At 39.3% G+C, this 14,740-nt stretch overlaps 1 protein-coding gene across 1 annotated transcript in view; it reads right to left on the reverse strand.

Annotated features, from left to right (window-relative positions):
* ptpn9a (protein tyrosine phosphatase non-receptor type 9a) overlaps positions 1-11,706 on the reverse strand; it is a 27,457-nt gene extending 15,751 nt beyond the window's left edge. The window contains exons 1-2 of the mRNA XM_042410703.1: positions 10,835-11,706; positions 871-1,014 (exon numbers count right to left, since the gene is read on the reverse strand). Of these exons, the coding sequence (XP_042266637.1) occupies positions 871-1,014; positions 10,835-10,918 (228 nt within the window). The 5' untranslated portion in view covers positions 10,919-11,706. The remainder of the gene's footprint in view (positions 1-870; positions 1,015-10,834) is intronic.
* Positions 11,707-14,740: the final 3,034 nt, after the last annotated feature.

Here is a 14,740-nt window from a genome sequence, read left to right on the forward strand (position 1 = left end):
TTTCAGGAAAAACAGCTGTCTGCAGTGTAAAGTATTACGACAGGCGAGTGTATCTCTGCTTGTTGCTCTGTAACATTTGTAACTTTAGTGTGACGGTGGCCAAATGTGTTTTATACATGAGGTTACTGAAGTTAGAGGATGATTTATAACACCTACTGATGTATGAGTAGTGGTGCTGGGTATCTAACCTCAATACTTGAGTACAAATGAAATGTGCCATTAGCATCAAGTATTGAAAAGAGTATAATATTTATAGTTGCCATCAAATTCTTAAGCTTGTTTGCTTATTATTTGATCAGGTATTTCTTGATTTAAACTTCAGACTGTAATGTATTTAGGCAAAGTTATTTATATTTAACACCCATTTAAAAAAAAAAAAAAAAAAAAAGTTAAAGTAAGTTTATATTCCCTAAACTAAAGGTGCAAAAGTGACTCAGTGAATTAAAACCTTACTGAGCACTAACGAGTCACAGCTTTAACTTTTTAATCTAAGTCTTTCTTAAGAAAGCTTTATCTGCCAGTGCCCACTTGGTGGAAATTATTTAGACTTTCATAAAAATACCCAAGCTCTCAAAGATTGTTTCTTTTGCTAATGTTGGTTAGACTGGAGATAAACACTTAAAAAGTCCTTGTGGTTGAACTTTAACTAGTTATTTCCAATTTAAGTTTCCTCAAAATTTTTTGAGTTAACATTATTAAGTGGGAGAATCCAAAGCAACAAACATGTCTACTGATGAACAAGTTGTTTTCAAGAGATGTGAACTTCCAATATGGCTGCCAGAGGAGGCCACGACACTTAAACGTGCTCCAGTGCTGTGTGTGCAGCTGCAAGATGTTTGAAATCTGACTGTTTCCCCTCCCTCTCCTTACCCTGTAGCTGTGGAACAGCTCGATGGCTCGGAGGACGTCAAACTTGCGAGCCATAAGGAACTTGACAGCCAGTTCCCTGGACAGCGGCGACACTCCATGCTGACTGGTCCACTTGTTGATTTCCTCCAGAAACTGCCTGGTAGCCTGAAACAGACACAGATGTGGTCACAAACTTTGTTCTCACAAACTTTGTTCTCTCATAGTTGAAGGGTCAAACAGGAAGGAAGTGAAACTAGGCTTTAAACTTGATACATCCTCCGAGGTGGCCTGGCCTATGGTTGTGTTTAACATGCTGTTGCATATTCTGGAGGGCCCTGCCCACTGTGAGTGCATATACATACACAGAGAAGTACAAAATAAAAATGTTTGACTTGTAATTTGTACAGCCAATGAAAATGCTCAGTTTTACACAAGTTGTTCCTCAGTTTTGCTGATCATCTTGCGTGTTAACCACAGCTATCTTGGGGAAGGTTTTGGCATTTTGTGGAAGCCGTGGAGCGACAAAAAAAATTCCTGTGCATGGTTGAGCTAAAAAGAACAAGAAAAACGAAGGAGTGACGCATGTAAACGGCAGCACTTAGGTAAACTGGGGCGGTTTGGAGATTTTGTTCAGTGCAAGAACACTTCCAGTTTAGAGCCGACACTTTTATTAAGAGGAGTGCAAGAGCATGAGAGGTGAAGAAGATGGAATCCGGCTGAACTGGTGTCTATGACGTGAAGCTGCAATAATGACAGGGCAACATACGCTTTTAATAGTACTTGGAAGTAAAGCCAGTCATATCTCCTAGTCTAGTTCTGAGACATCAAATAATAAAGTAGTTTATTGGCAATAAAATTGTGCTTTTTGGAATAATGTCACTGAAATTACAGTTTTCAGGATTCATTTCTCACCTAAGCCTAATTTTGGTTTCGGGTCTTCTTCACAAGTAAGAAGAGGAATAATCATCCATCAAACTATGATGATAGTTTGATCGATGACAGTTGTTTCAGGATGAAGATGCTAATTAGTGAAATCTGGCTGCAACCACAGGTAAGAAACCAAGAAGAGCAAAGCAGAGTATAAAGAGCTAAAAATGACTACTGACATGATGGATTACCAATGATTACATGGCATTAACTACACTACACTTTAAAAGAGAAAAAAAAAATACTAAGAAAACACAAAAACTGAGTGTTTTTTAATTAGTATTTAGTGTGATTAAAGCACAATATTTTTCATTTGTTTCAAGGTTTAAACTTGCATCAGGTATTTACGATACCAAGTGTAGCAATTATTTTTTTTGTCCACTTGGGGGCAGTAGAAATGAACTGTGTACCACCGCAGAGTCCGGAGATAATTAGGGTCATCAATACTAATAAAATACACATAAAATAAGTCATGTGATCTATTGTTAATATGAAAATATATAGCAGCTTTAAACATGCAATAACTGATTTGTGGCCACTAGGGGGCAGTGGGGAAAAGTTGCATTGACAACATTGTCATATCACCATTTAAGCTAATGTGGCATTCTTTTTTTTTTTTTTAATCATTATGATCATTCATTCAATTGAGTCGTGTTTCTGTCCACCTGATATTCACTATCCTTCATCTCTGTTTTCTGGTCTCTATAAACTCCTGAAAGAATTATCTGCCTCTTTAGCTGCTAAATGCTACGCTATGTTCAGCAGCTAGTCGCTACCTGTGTCTTTTTACCATTCGGTGCTGTGCAGGTAACGTACAGTGGTTTCAGTGGTTTTTCTCTGAAAACAGATGTCTGCTGCAACTGAAAATGACATATGAAAGCCGTGACAGTGAACCAAAACAGTAAAGTTGTGGGCTGAACAGCTTAACAATGAGTTTAAACTTGCTATAAAAGCTCCATAAAGCCAGGGGGAGCTGCAGAGTCGAGTGATAATTCTCTCTAGGTTCATCACTACAGCCTTTTTTGTGGCATTAATGTGGTGTCGGAATAATTGGAAAAATTAGTTCCCAACTGGGAAAATTCATGTGAACACCTCAAGTTGGAACAACAACTTGGAAAGTCAGCAGAAATTCTGGTACACAACTTGCTGAAAGTTGACATCATATATGCAAGGTGACGAAAGAAAATGGTTGATGGTAAGAAACTTTTTATTAAAACTCGTATTGCTTGTCAATTTTTTGCTCACATGTAATTTGTAATATGGTATTAGGTTGTAACCGTTAGTTGCTGTCTGACTTAGATTTGTTAGACGAGTTGATCCTTTTCTCTTCGTTGTCACGCAAAAACTGGAAACAGCTATCAATGTGTTATAAATATATAAATACAACACATCTTATTTGTAGCGTCCATGTTGTTTCCACATTACGACTTAAAAGTTCATGAACACACCAAAGTCGGAAGTACGACTTCCCAACTTGGGAAATGGGCATGTGAATGCTGCATTACATTACACGCCATTTGATATATTGTTATAAAAAAAATATTGATTACAGCTGCTTTAATTAAAAGGAGATTAATAAGAGAAAAGTTGGCTCATTTTCAAAATGTGTCTTCTTTTTAAAAAACACAATGTTAAGATGCTCTTTGGTTAACTGGTTCAAATCAAATTCATCATGTCATCTGATATCATACACCGCACTTGTAATTTGGAAAGTCTGTTTACCATTAAGGCTTCCACTCATCTTGCAAATAACTTATGCATTTAGCCAGCAGTCTTTCAGGGGCTTCCTGTCCTCCCCTCTCCCCTTCTACCCTGCCTCAGGCCCCCAAGCACCCCCCCCCTTACCCACCCTCAGCACCCGCAGAGTTAGCAAGTCAGCACCCAGTGAATCGTCAAAAGGCGACAGAGGAGGCAATGAAAGCTCACACTTTAAACACAGGGTTCCGCTTCTCTGCTCAGGCACAGCGGCGGTGGGGCATGCATGGGAGACAGGAAGTCAAGTTCTGGGATTCCACGGCTCTTTAGGAATACAAAACGATCACTGACGAGCGCTGAGCCTAAAGACAGGATGCCACTGTCTCTCCTCAGGAAAGCCAGTGCTTTCAGAGACAGGAGGGCCTGCAGCTTCTGCTCTGTTCAAAAGCCTTAACATGCAAGGGATGAGGGATGATTGCACCTGACAGGGCTGAGGTCGTTTCATATCCGATTCTCATGGGGGAAAATGTGGAGCAGTGTTTTTCTGAACTCTGAGCCGTAGACTGTGTTGAGGATGTGATCTTTGAGGCTTTTAAGCTGATTCCTCCATACTAGCATAATTCCTCCATACTGACTTAAAAAAAGAAAAAAAAACACAACTGATGAGAAAATGTTTTAGTAAAAACTGAACTACGAACCAAATGTGACAGCATTATTATGACCTATGAAGCATTAACATGCCACAGTAATTCTAATTAAAACCCTTAATTGTCTCAGTCCAGTTTCACTATACTAACTTCCACTTAATTTATGGACTTAGATGCAAGTGAAGCTTGCACTGAGAATGAAGAAAATTATCATCAAACCAAGACAGCCACAAGGAAAATTTCAAATCAACATCAATAGCTAAACTCTCATGTGAAGAACTGCTAAATGATTGAATGGATTATATCTTTCCCTTTTATTAGTTCTTCATTAGATTCTTGAATGTTTGCACAAGTGTTTTTTTATTAAAACTATGTTAAAGATTAGGCTTTAGGAATGTCAATGTTGGCCTACCAGACAATCCATCCAACTATTGGATGGATTGTCATGACATTTTATACAAGCATTCATGGTCCCCAGAGGATGAATACTAATCTTGACTTTGGTGACCCCTTCACTATTCCTCTAGCACACTCTCATAATCTACTAAATGGATAGCTACAAAATTATGTACAGATGTTCACGGTTCACAGACGATGTATCTATCTAATGACTTCCTGATCCTGAGTTTTCTTCTAGCACCACCACGAGACCTTGAAATGAAATTAAGTGGAATTAAATTTACCAAAAGAACTGTGAAATCTTTTCATCTGATGTGATAAAAAATTCAGTTTGTCTAATACTTTGGTTTCATGACTAAATACCTACAACACTAAGAGATTCCCATCAGCCCGATCTCTACATCGTGTTCAGCGGTAATTAGCAACATGCTAATACGCTAAACTAAAACGGCAAACATGGTAAAACCTTATACCCGCTAAACATTAAGCTGTCATTGTGAGCATTTTAAAGCTGCTACCGCGGGTGTAGAGGCTTAGACTTGTTTACATGTATAAGCAGTGCAATAGATGCATATTTATCAGGTGCGATTAAGTGGAAATCACTGAGAAGATGTTGACGGTTGATGACATTGGGAGCGGAACTTGGACTTAAATCTTCTGCCCTGCTTGGCCAATTGGATCAAGCCGGACCGATACAGGCTGTGCAGGCTTAGAGCTATGATTTGCCTTCTTTATTGCAAGAAAAAGACTAAGTAAGACAAACCTGTGATGTCAACAAGATATAAAATTTGGAGCTACTTCACAGAATGTTTGTTTTTTGTATTTGGTGAAACTGTAAAAAGCATCTGTGAGAGCCATCGGGGATTTTCTGAGGATAATGTATATTCTCTTTCAGTACAAATCTTTGTGAGCATTATAAAACATCCTATGCTCTTGAAAGAAAGCATCCCAACCACTGTTTCTGTCACTACTTAAGATTTATTTACAGTCATAAAAAAAATAACTGGACTGCACTTTACCACAAGAGTAACACATCTGACTTTTCAAAGCTGTGGTTTCATCTTTTAACAGAAAGTTCACAAGTCCCATCTAATGCGAATTGTCTGCTCTCTGTTGTTGCAGTATGAAGCGTTAATCCTTTGCTGTTCGCCAAAGATAACTTCCTGTCAGATTGCTGTCAGGTACACTCGGGTTTCCAAGATTTCAATGGCCTGACAGCTGCTCTTTCTCTCTTAGCCTTTTAAGGAGAGCCTGCCAACTCCAGGCAGTGACCCTCTGTTCCTGGAGAAGCCAGTCTTGTTTGGTTTTTCTGTACTAGGGGCCATATCCGCAAGAGTGGAATTTGAGGATGGACCAGTTTGTTTTCATGATAGCACACCGGACTGCGGTGGAAGACTCACTGCGGAGGAGTGACTTATTCAATTCCTGGTGGATGCATAAATATTTGCCTGACTCGCTCCAGTTCTGATACGGGAGGAGACGTTTCCTTGAAGTTCCTGATTATTCATCTTAAAACACTTAAATGTGGCCAACACTGTCTGACATGAATCTAAATAGACTAAGCAGTTCTTGCAAATACACTTTCTATCTGACCATCAACTCCCCCCCCCCCCCCCCCCACCCCCCCCACCCCCACCCACCCACCCCACAAGTTCAGTTTTCTGTAAATCTTCAGTCTGTTATTCTGAAATGCTTGCTGAGTGAGACATTTTAAGAAGTGGTTACTGGCCTTCCAAAAAAACAAAACAGCTGACATTGCATAATCCTGTTGGTTGTCAGGGTTGTTCATTGATGGTTGGGGTTTCTCATTGGTGGTGTTGACAACGACTGTCAATAACTAATTGATTAGGCTCACAGTGGTAGAAACCCGCTGCACTGCGAGCTAGTGGAGGAATTTCGAGTTGACGAGCCAAACAGCACTAACATCCGGTGTCCAGGGTCAAAAAGGTTGACGACCCCTGCCCCAAAGTACTCGCTACTAAAGGAAACCACTATAACATCACAGAAAATTTGTTGCCGCAGAGAGACAGTATGACATCACAGAGGACAAGCTGCTATGAAAACAACCGATTTCACGGAGAGAGAACCCTGTGATTCGGGGAAATGTCACAGAAACCATTCAACATGTCAAACAACTTACAGTTACAGAGAACTCTGGAGAAAAAATAATGGCTTACTAGGAAGACGAATTACACAGAAAATGTAAATAGCTTTGCTATTAGCGTCAGTGTTTCCACAAGACGCACAAATTACCCATTCCGCGGAAGAAAAACAAAATCCTGAACTCCCAAGAACTAAACAAGTTTACGGTTACTGTTATTAATAGTTTACAACCAAGGAGTGGAGTTTTCTGCTTCAATTAACTGGACAATAATTCATCATAACTGCTTATTTTTTAAGAGAATCGTAACACAATGACAAGAGTCTTGTGAAGCCATCTGCTATATTTTACTGTTCTATTTACTGCCGCTTAATATTTATTATCCATGTTCAGGTCAATTTATAGGCCGGCACAATACTACCAGCAACCTTGATGCTGTGCAGGCGTCTTCTGCTGCAGCCGGCCACCACAGGATTAGTACATTGTTTGGTTACTGCAGACCACATGTATCCCGTTGCTTCATGCTGTTCACTATGACTGCACGTGTTGCATACAGAAAGCGTTTTCTGGTTCTGAAATAATGATAGTTACTACTGTGTACAATTTACAGTTGAGCAATATCACGATATGTATACATACACACACCATGAGATGATAAAGACTGCAAACTGTCAGAGATTTTGTCATACTGTTCATACCATGGTAGCTTTCCCTTTAATATCTCTAGTTGACTTCGGCCATTATGGGCAATGCTGCAAGTCAATGTTTGCTTTATGTTGGGATTACAAATGTGATGAAGTACCTTGATTTTAGGGCTGCAACTAACTATCATTTTCATTAGCAATTCATTTTCTTCATTGGCAACCATTTTGATTGGTTAATTGTCATTCATCAGTCATTTTTTAAGCGAAAAACACCCAACGCTGGTTCCAGCTTCTCAAATATGACGATTTACTGTTTTTCATATATGACGGTAAATTTAACATCTTAAGGTTTTGGACTGTAAGTCAGACAAAACAAGCAAATTGAAGACATCACAGTGGGCTCGTGAGAAATCGTTAATGCCATTTTTTCCCCACTATTTTTTCACATTTCACTGATTTAGCGATTAATCGAGAAAAAATTGGCAGATCAGTCAATAATTAAAGAGGATTGTTAGTTGCAGCCCTATCCTCGATTCATCGTTTGGACTGAAAAATGTCAGTAAATTGTGAAAAATGCCCATCACCTTTGTCCCAGAGCCCACGGTGACATCTTCGAATCGTTTTGACACAAATATATTTAACTCACTATCACAGAAGACATAGAAAACCAGCAAATATTCACATTCAGAGAGGCTGAAACCAGTGAAATTTTTGGCATTTTTGCTTTTTAAAAAAAATTACTATGATAATTACTTGACTAATCAATTAATCCGTTCAGCTCTGCTTGGTCTGTCACATATTGAAGTCACTGGATTTGCCAAAAGCAGTAAACTGTTCCTCAATGTTAGCTACTGTATATTGATACCAGGATAGAAAATTTCATGTGATATAGAAAAATGTATCCACATTTCCCACCCTGAATACGATTCCTTATGGTGTAAACTTGTGTGTCACTGGCACACCTAGATTTTCTTTTGTTTCACATACAACTGTCAGGCTCCTTTTTTTTTTTTTTTATTAACAGGAATTGGTCATTAATGCATCAGTATTGACATGCTGTCTGCTGTGTTCACATTCCAGCCGGAGGGAGTCACGCCGCAAGACGATGACTGTATTAATGTCTCAGCTGAAGAAAATTCAATCAAAACATTATGGAAAACAGCGCGGGGCGACTGCAGCGTCACGATTACACCTTGATCCTCCAGACAAGGCTAATGCATTTCCTTATCATTTTTAAGAGGATTTAGGCCTGCCCTTGTCTTTCCACCATCTATTTGATTACAGATGCCATGCTAATCTATTTACAAATATAGGACTGCTGTTGCCAAGCGGCTTCGCTTCACTTCAGTGAGTCCCATTTGGCACGAGTCGATACCAAAACAGGAAGTCAATAATGTCACTCTCTCCCTGCTCCCCACTTTCTCTCACTCCACTGCTTCCTGGGAGTAGACGCAACACACACACACTCACTCTTTCTCTAAAGCACATGATAGACACACACTCACTCACTCACTCTGTAACTCATAAACCCCCCCCCCCCCCCCCCCCACACACACACACCACCCCCGAGTCTAGTGGAAATGCTTTTAACAGCTGCCTTTAGAATGAAGTTCCACTACACTCGTGTACACTCCCTAGAGAGCCACCCTGCCACACAAACACACACACACACAAACACAAGCACCCCCCCCCCCCCCCCCCACCCCACCCCCCCCCCCAATAAGGCTGTGGATGTAATGAGGGCGTCCGGTACCCTAGCGGGGGGCCCTGGCTCACACAGGAAATGGAGTAGCCAGATAAGGCTTTCTGCTGGCCAGATGATGAGAGGAGTCAGAGGGAAGAGAAGGCACAAGCATGAGCAGCACCAAAGAAGAAGAAGAAGAAACTAATGCTTCTAAGTCCTTTCCCAGGATATATTAAAAATAAACTCTGAACCAAAATAAATGTGAAGTTTATTAGGAACACCGGGCTAAAACTAAGAGAGCTGCCAGTACTAAATCCCACTTTCATGAAGGTTATACTGTTCAGGTTCGGTTTAAAATGTTTTAGAGAGATGTTGATCGAACTTTATGGGAATTTTGGAGGCTGAATCAAGAGAGTGGTGCTGTTGAATTGTTATAATAAGAGCTGTTTCTAATATTTGGCCTACCTTCACTGATATAAAAAGGCTGTGCAAAATATTAGAAATACACCAAAACAAACCAAAGTCTCCAAAATGACCATAAAGGTGAATCAACACCTTTCTGAAACAGGTTCAACAAAGCTTCATGAAGATTTATTGCAGGGCTGCTGTTTTAAACTGTATTATTTTTAGCTATATGTGCCTAATAAACTGGAAACTGGGTGTATATTCAGTAGGGCTGCAACTAACAGTTATCTTCTTATGAATTAATCCGCTGATTGCTTTATCGATTTATTGTTTGGCCTGACAAATGTCAGGAAATTGCGAAAAATGCCCATCCCAATTTCCCTAAAGCCCCAGGTGACATCTTTAATTTGCTTGTTTTGTTTGACCAACAGTCAAAAACTTTAAAAGATATTCAGTTCACTATCACATAAGACAAAGAGAAGCAGCAAATCAACACATTTAAGAAGCTGGAACTAGGAAATGTGTTGCTTGAAAAGTTACTTAAACAGTTATCCAGTGTTAAAGACAGTTGCAAATTATCTTTCTGTCCATCAGCTAAAGGATGAATCACCTGATCCTTTCAGCTGTATGAGCTCAGCAATTCAGGTTTGCCCATGATTATTCAAATTTGGTCTCAAATCCTAATAAAAGTCTAATGAAGAGTACAATAAATGCTTTATTCTTCTTGTAATACCATTTTGAAAGGCTATAACTCTCCTCATTGGACCTACAACATCCAAAGTAATATCTAAATCAAAGTTTATTAAAAGTGATGACTTACACAGCACAAATCTTTACATGTGATGACGTAATAAATGAGAAACTTAGCTTTTGGGAATGTTTCACATCAGTGTCAAAGTCATTTAGGCTTTAATAAGACATATAAATGCATTTCATGTCCTTGATACTGGTTTAAATGTATGAATGACTGCCTTATAAGATGATTATACAGTTTATGCAGCTTTTTATTGCCAAATCACTATCATGACGCTATAATACATTCCTGAATGAGCCAAATCCGTCCATAAAAAACCCCCTCTCCTGTTAAAATCACGTTCTGTACCCACGAATGGAGAACTGAGCGCCGAAATGAATTTTCTTTTTTTCTTTTTTTTTAAACATCAGTGGAGGCTGATAGTGTCGAGCTTTCGGCCTGTTTCGCAACACTTGAGCCCCAGTCGCTGGAGAGGAACTGGCAGTGATGCAACCAGAGCAATAATGCAGCCAGAAATCGATACATTATTTCCGCTCCGCATTCAGGACTATTTCGCAACCGATCCACCATTTGCGCACTGCCATTGCCACTCACTGCGACGCGCACACGCAAAAAAAAAAAAAAAAAAAAAAAAAGAGCACACAGGGCCGAAACACGTCCAGGTGAGGCCGTAGCCGGAACATTGAGGCAATAAAACACAATAAGAAGAAGCACTTTAAAAGGGCCTACCTGTTCTTCCTCCGCCGATAAAGTAGCTGCCATGGTCCCCGTCAGTTCTCTGCTCACCTTTTTACCGAGACGCGTCCTTTTCATAAAGTGGAGAATGAAATGAAGCGGAGATGTCTGCGCGTCTGTCCCTCGTGTAAAAAACGGGGTTTAGGGGTTGTCCCTCTCGCTCAAAGTTGAAGGCATCTGAAACGCTGCAGTCTGAGCTCAATGTTTCTTTTCTCTTGATATTGTTTGACTGCGAAACACGCAGGCCAATTAGCCTGAATCTGCCATCCAAACTACAGGGAAAACCCGCTGATGTTGTGTCAGATTTCACCGAGCACAAGAAAATGAAGAAAGGGAAGGAAAAAAAAAAGAGAGAGAGGACAGCAGCACTCGAGCAGCTAGACGAGGCTTTGCTTCGGCTCGATGATAACTGGGTTCAGACCATGATCTGCTGCTCGTCCACCTAACCAGACACAGATCAGAGGGCTGCAGCTCCCCGCTGACTCCTCCATGCCATGAATTGCAGGTTTTTAGCCCTGAACGTCGCCTTTATGTTGTGAGAGAGAGGCGCACAGCAAAGCGAGCAGGGAGAGAGATTAGAGGTTGTTCTTCCTGCATGTTGCTCTACCCCCTGGTGGTTGAGACCAGAATATGCCAAAAGCTCACGACCTCTGCCTTCATTCATAAAAATAGGAAACCAAACAGGAAAATCACCATTTTGAGTGTCAGTTTGCATCTGGAGGCCCGATGAGGAGTATGAAATGCAACAGGCTCCATCAGTTTTTAAAAAAAGATAAAATAACTCTAAACTCTAAATCAGACACTTTTAAATAAAGGCACATCTCTCCCTTTGCTTTCTCTTTAAGTGTTTTTATCCAGCAGTTGGTTTATCTTGTCTTATCCTGACTTTTTTAATCATAGTTTGTTGTATTTATCCTTCCTTTACTGTTCTCTTGTCAATTTTATGATGCTTTGCTTTTATTAAAAGCACTTTGTGTTGCATTTTTTGCATGTATTTTGCTATAGAAATAAAGCTTTACAAAAAAGTAGGGTTTTTTTTGCACATTTTCATACAAAATACTGAACTTAAGTATAATCTTGACATACTTGTACTTAGCTTGAGTAAAATTCAGATGGAAATATTGTGTTTTTTACAGGTGTAGTTACTGGTTGCTTTTCAGATTAAGCATTAAAATAAAAAAAAAACATGACAATCTTGTAAAATACAGTGCAATGTTACAGATCATAACCTTTTTTGACCCCTTTACAAAAAGCTGTTTAAGATGTCTATCTCTTGGTAAAAGTTCAACTAAAAAGACATTTTTATCTCTAACCATCTCATTATTCAAGGCCCGATGAGATAAAACTCCAATATTTCACAAAACAGCAAAGATTATAGAGAATTCCAAATAAATGAATGAAGTTTGTCACAGAACCTGGGTTTTTTTGTCTTGTTTCCTCTCCCATTAATCATCTCATGACCTTACAGATTCATCTTGTGACCTTTTGAAGGGGATTGAACTTCCTACCAGTATGTAAAACAGTTAAAAGAAGCTCCACTCTGAACAGCTACAACAGTAACATGCACCTTACTAATGTTGCATCAGTATTAACAATCTAATAATGCACTAAATGATAAGATAGCAGTCACATGTAGTTGTACCTTTGTACTTTTAGTTAAGAAGTCTTTTAAATGCAGGACTTTTATTTGTGATTGGAGTATTTTGTCTATGTGGTATTTTGGATTTTTACTTATATAAGGATTAAGGATTTTATGTTAAGTAGCAGTAGTTCTACACATTTTACATTGCTAATACATAAAATACAGTGAGAGGAAATAACTAATTATAGGAGCATGCCCTTCCTTAATAGGTGGTTGCAAGAATAGCAATTTAATTAGAGAAACTCTCAACTCATGCATCCCCCCTCAGGCTATGTCATAATCCAGTACACTTTACAGGAATTGCATGACATCACAGGAAACCGAAAATGCCCGACAGTACGATAAAGTCGCTGTAATACGACCCACAAACACACTGCAGGTCTCAACAGGCATGCAATCAGCTGCTGGTACATTTCATCAGGGAGGTTAGTTCAAGTGCAGTTAGGAGATTGCATTTCCTGCAAGACATATTGATGGACTTTAATTCATACCTTGATGTGTTTTTAATGAGACTGTAAAAAGAAATGCGATGCAGAACAGAGAGTGATGGTAAGATTCCTCGATGCTACACTACAAATACTTTAATATACCTGTAGATAAAGAAAGAAAAGCCTTTTGAGACAGGTAGGCTATTCATTTCTCTGACTTTGAGTGTTTTTGTAAGAGAAGGTCAGAAATTATATGTACGTTCACACGCTGTTTATATATCTTTTTTTCCCCCCACAGAAAAACAAGCTCCTACAATAGGGGAACTGTAAATAATGAGGCGTGAGAAAGTCTGGCTTGAAAACCGAGGGAAAAGGGAGTGGACAACAATAGACTTCCTGTCAAACCAGCTGACATCACGTCATTTGGGAAAATGTGATTGGTAAACCCTAAGCCCTGCCCACGTAATGTCAAAAAAAGAGCTTCCTTTAAGTCTTCTGTGTGCATCAAACATTAAAGAGATGAAATGTTGATTTAACTGCACCGTCAGAGAGGAAAATAAAGGTATTTATAGGTACCAGAAAAAGATCAGCTTGTAAGCTGTTGCACAGTATGTGGATGCTGGTTCAACATGAGCAACTCCAGGCCTCATAAATTAAGTCAGAGGTGACTAATGTTCATGCAGAAGCCGCATGAATATCACATTTAACTGGAATTATTAGTAGCACAAATGTACTGAGGAAATCACTGTGGAACCAGGTCTGTAGCTACCAATGAGGACACCGATGTGATGTCTTCAGCAGAGTTTCTGGGAGTTTGGGGGGGTTTTTAATGACCTGAAGAGGAGTTTACTTTCTACAGTTACACACATTATTACATGAGGAGTTTTTAAGGCTGATTCTGATGGTTTTTAGACTAAAGAGCTTTGAATTTGATTAGCTGATTGTTGGTTTGTTTTACTGCAAAAAACATAAAGTTGAATTAAATTATACAATTAAATTATATTCAATTGAATTACTTCTACTCTTCGAATTATACTGCGGCAGTGTGGAGAAAGCTTTGAACCAGCGTTTAGGAAGATACATTTTACAGATGATATAACTGAACAGTTAAAGGAATAGTTCTACATTTGGGGAAGTAAGCACATTCGCTTTCTTGCCGAGTTAGATGAGAACATTGATAGTATCAATTTTCACATCTCTCGACAAGATAGGAAATAAGCTTTTTCCTCCAAATGAACTATTCCTTCAAATTAATGAAAAACAAACAAACAAAACAATTTAAATAATCACAAATGTTTTTTGGTGGCTAGTTAAAACTTTCTTCAGGGGTGAAGAGGTGCCTCTGGGGATCTGTATTTGTAAAAACCTGGCTATAACCTTGTGTGGACCCAAAAATGAATATGCATATTAGCCTCATTTTTTTTCAGACCCTAATACCCAGGAGGTTTTATCAACCACGTAGGGTACCTACTTCCTCAGAGGTCTTGTGACAGGGTTTTCATAGAGATCAGTGTGTGTGTATGTACATACATGTGTGGGAGACCAACAGCGCTCTGAAATGTGTAACTGTGGACTGGCAGGTGCTCAGTTCCTGGAAAGCGATCTGTGCTGCTGACTAATAGCTGAATTCTTGCAGTAACCGCATGCCTGACTTTGCTGTCTTTGACAGACTTCTCGGTTTAGAGGTGACTGAATGTGAAAGAAAAAACATCCGACTGTACTCAAGGCCAGCATCTGTCAAACATTTTGCTCAGAAATACTGAAGAATAGAAGACGAATCCTAAAACAAATTGGAAGCATTGCTTGTGTTCTTGTTCTTTTTTCTCCGCT

Source organism: Thunnus maccoyii, chromosome 5, assembly GCF_910596095.1.
Source record: "Thunnus maccoyii chromosome 5, fThuMac1.1, whole genome shotgun sequence".
Classification (NCBI taxonomy): Eukaryota; Metazoa; Chordata; class Actinopteri; order Scombriformes; family Scombridae; genus Thunnus; species Thunnus maccoyii.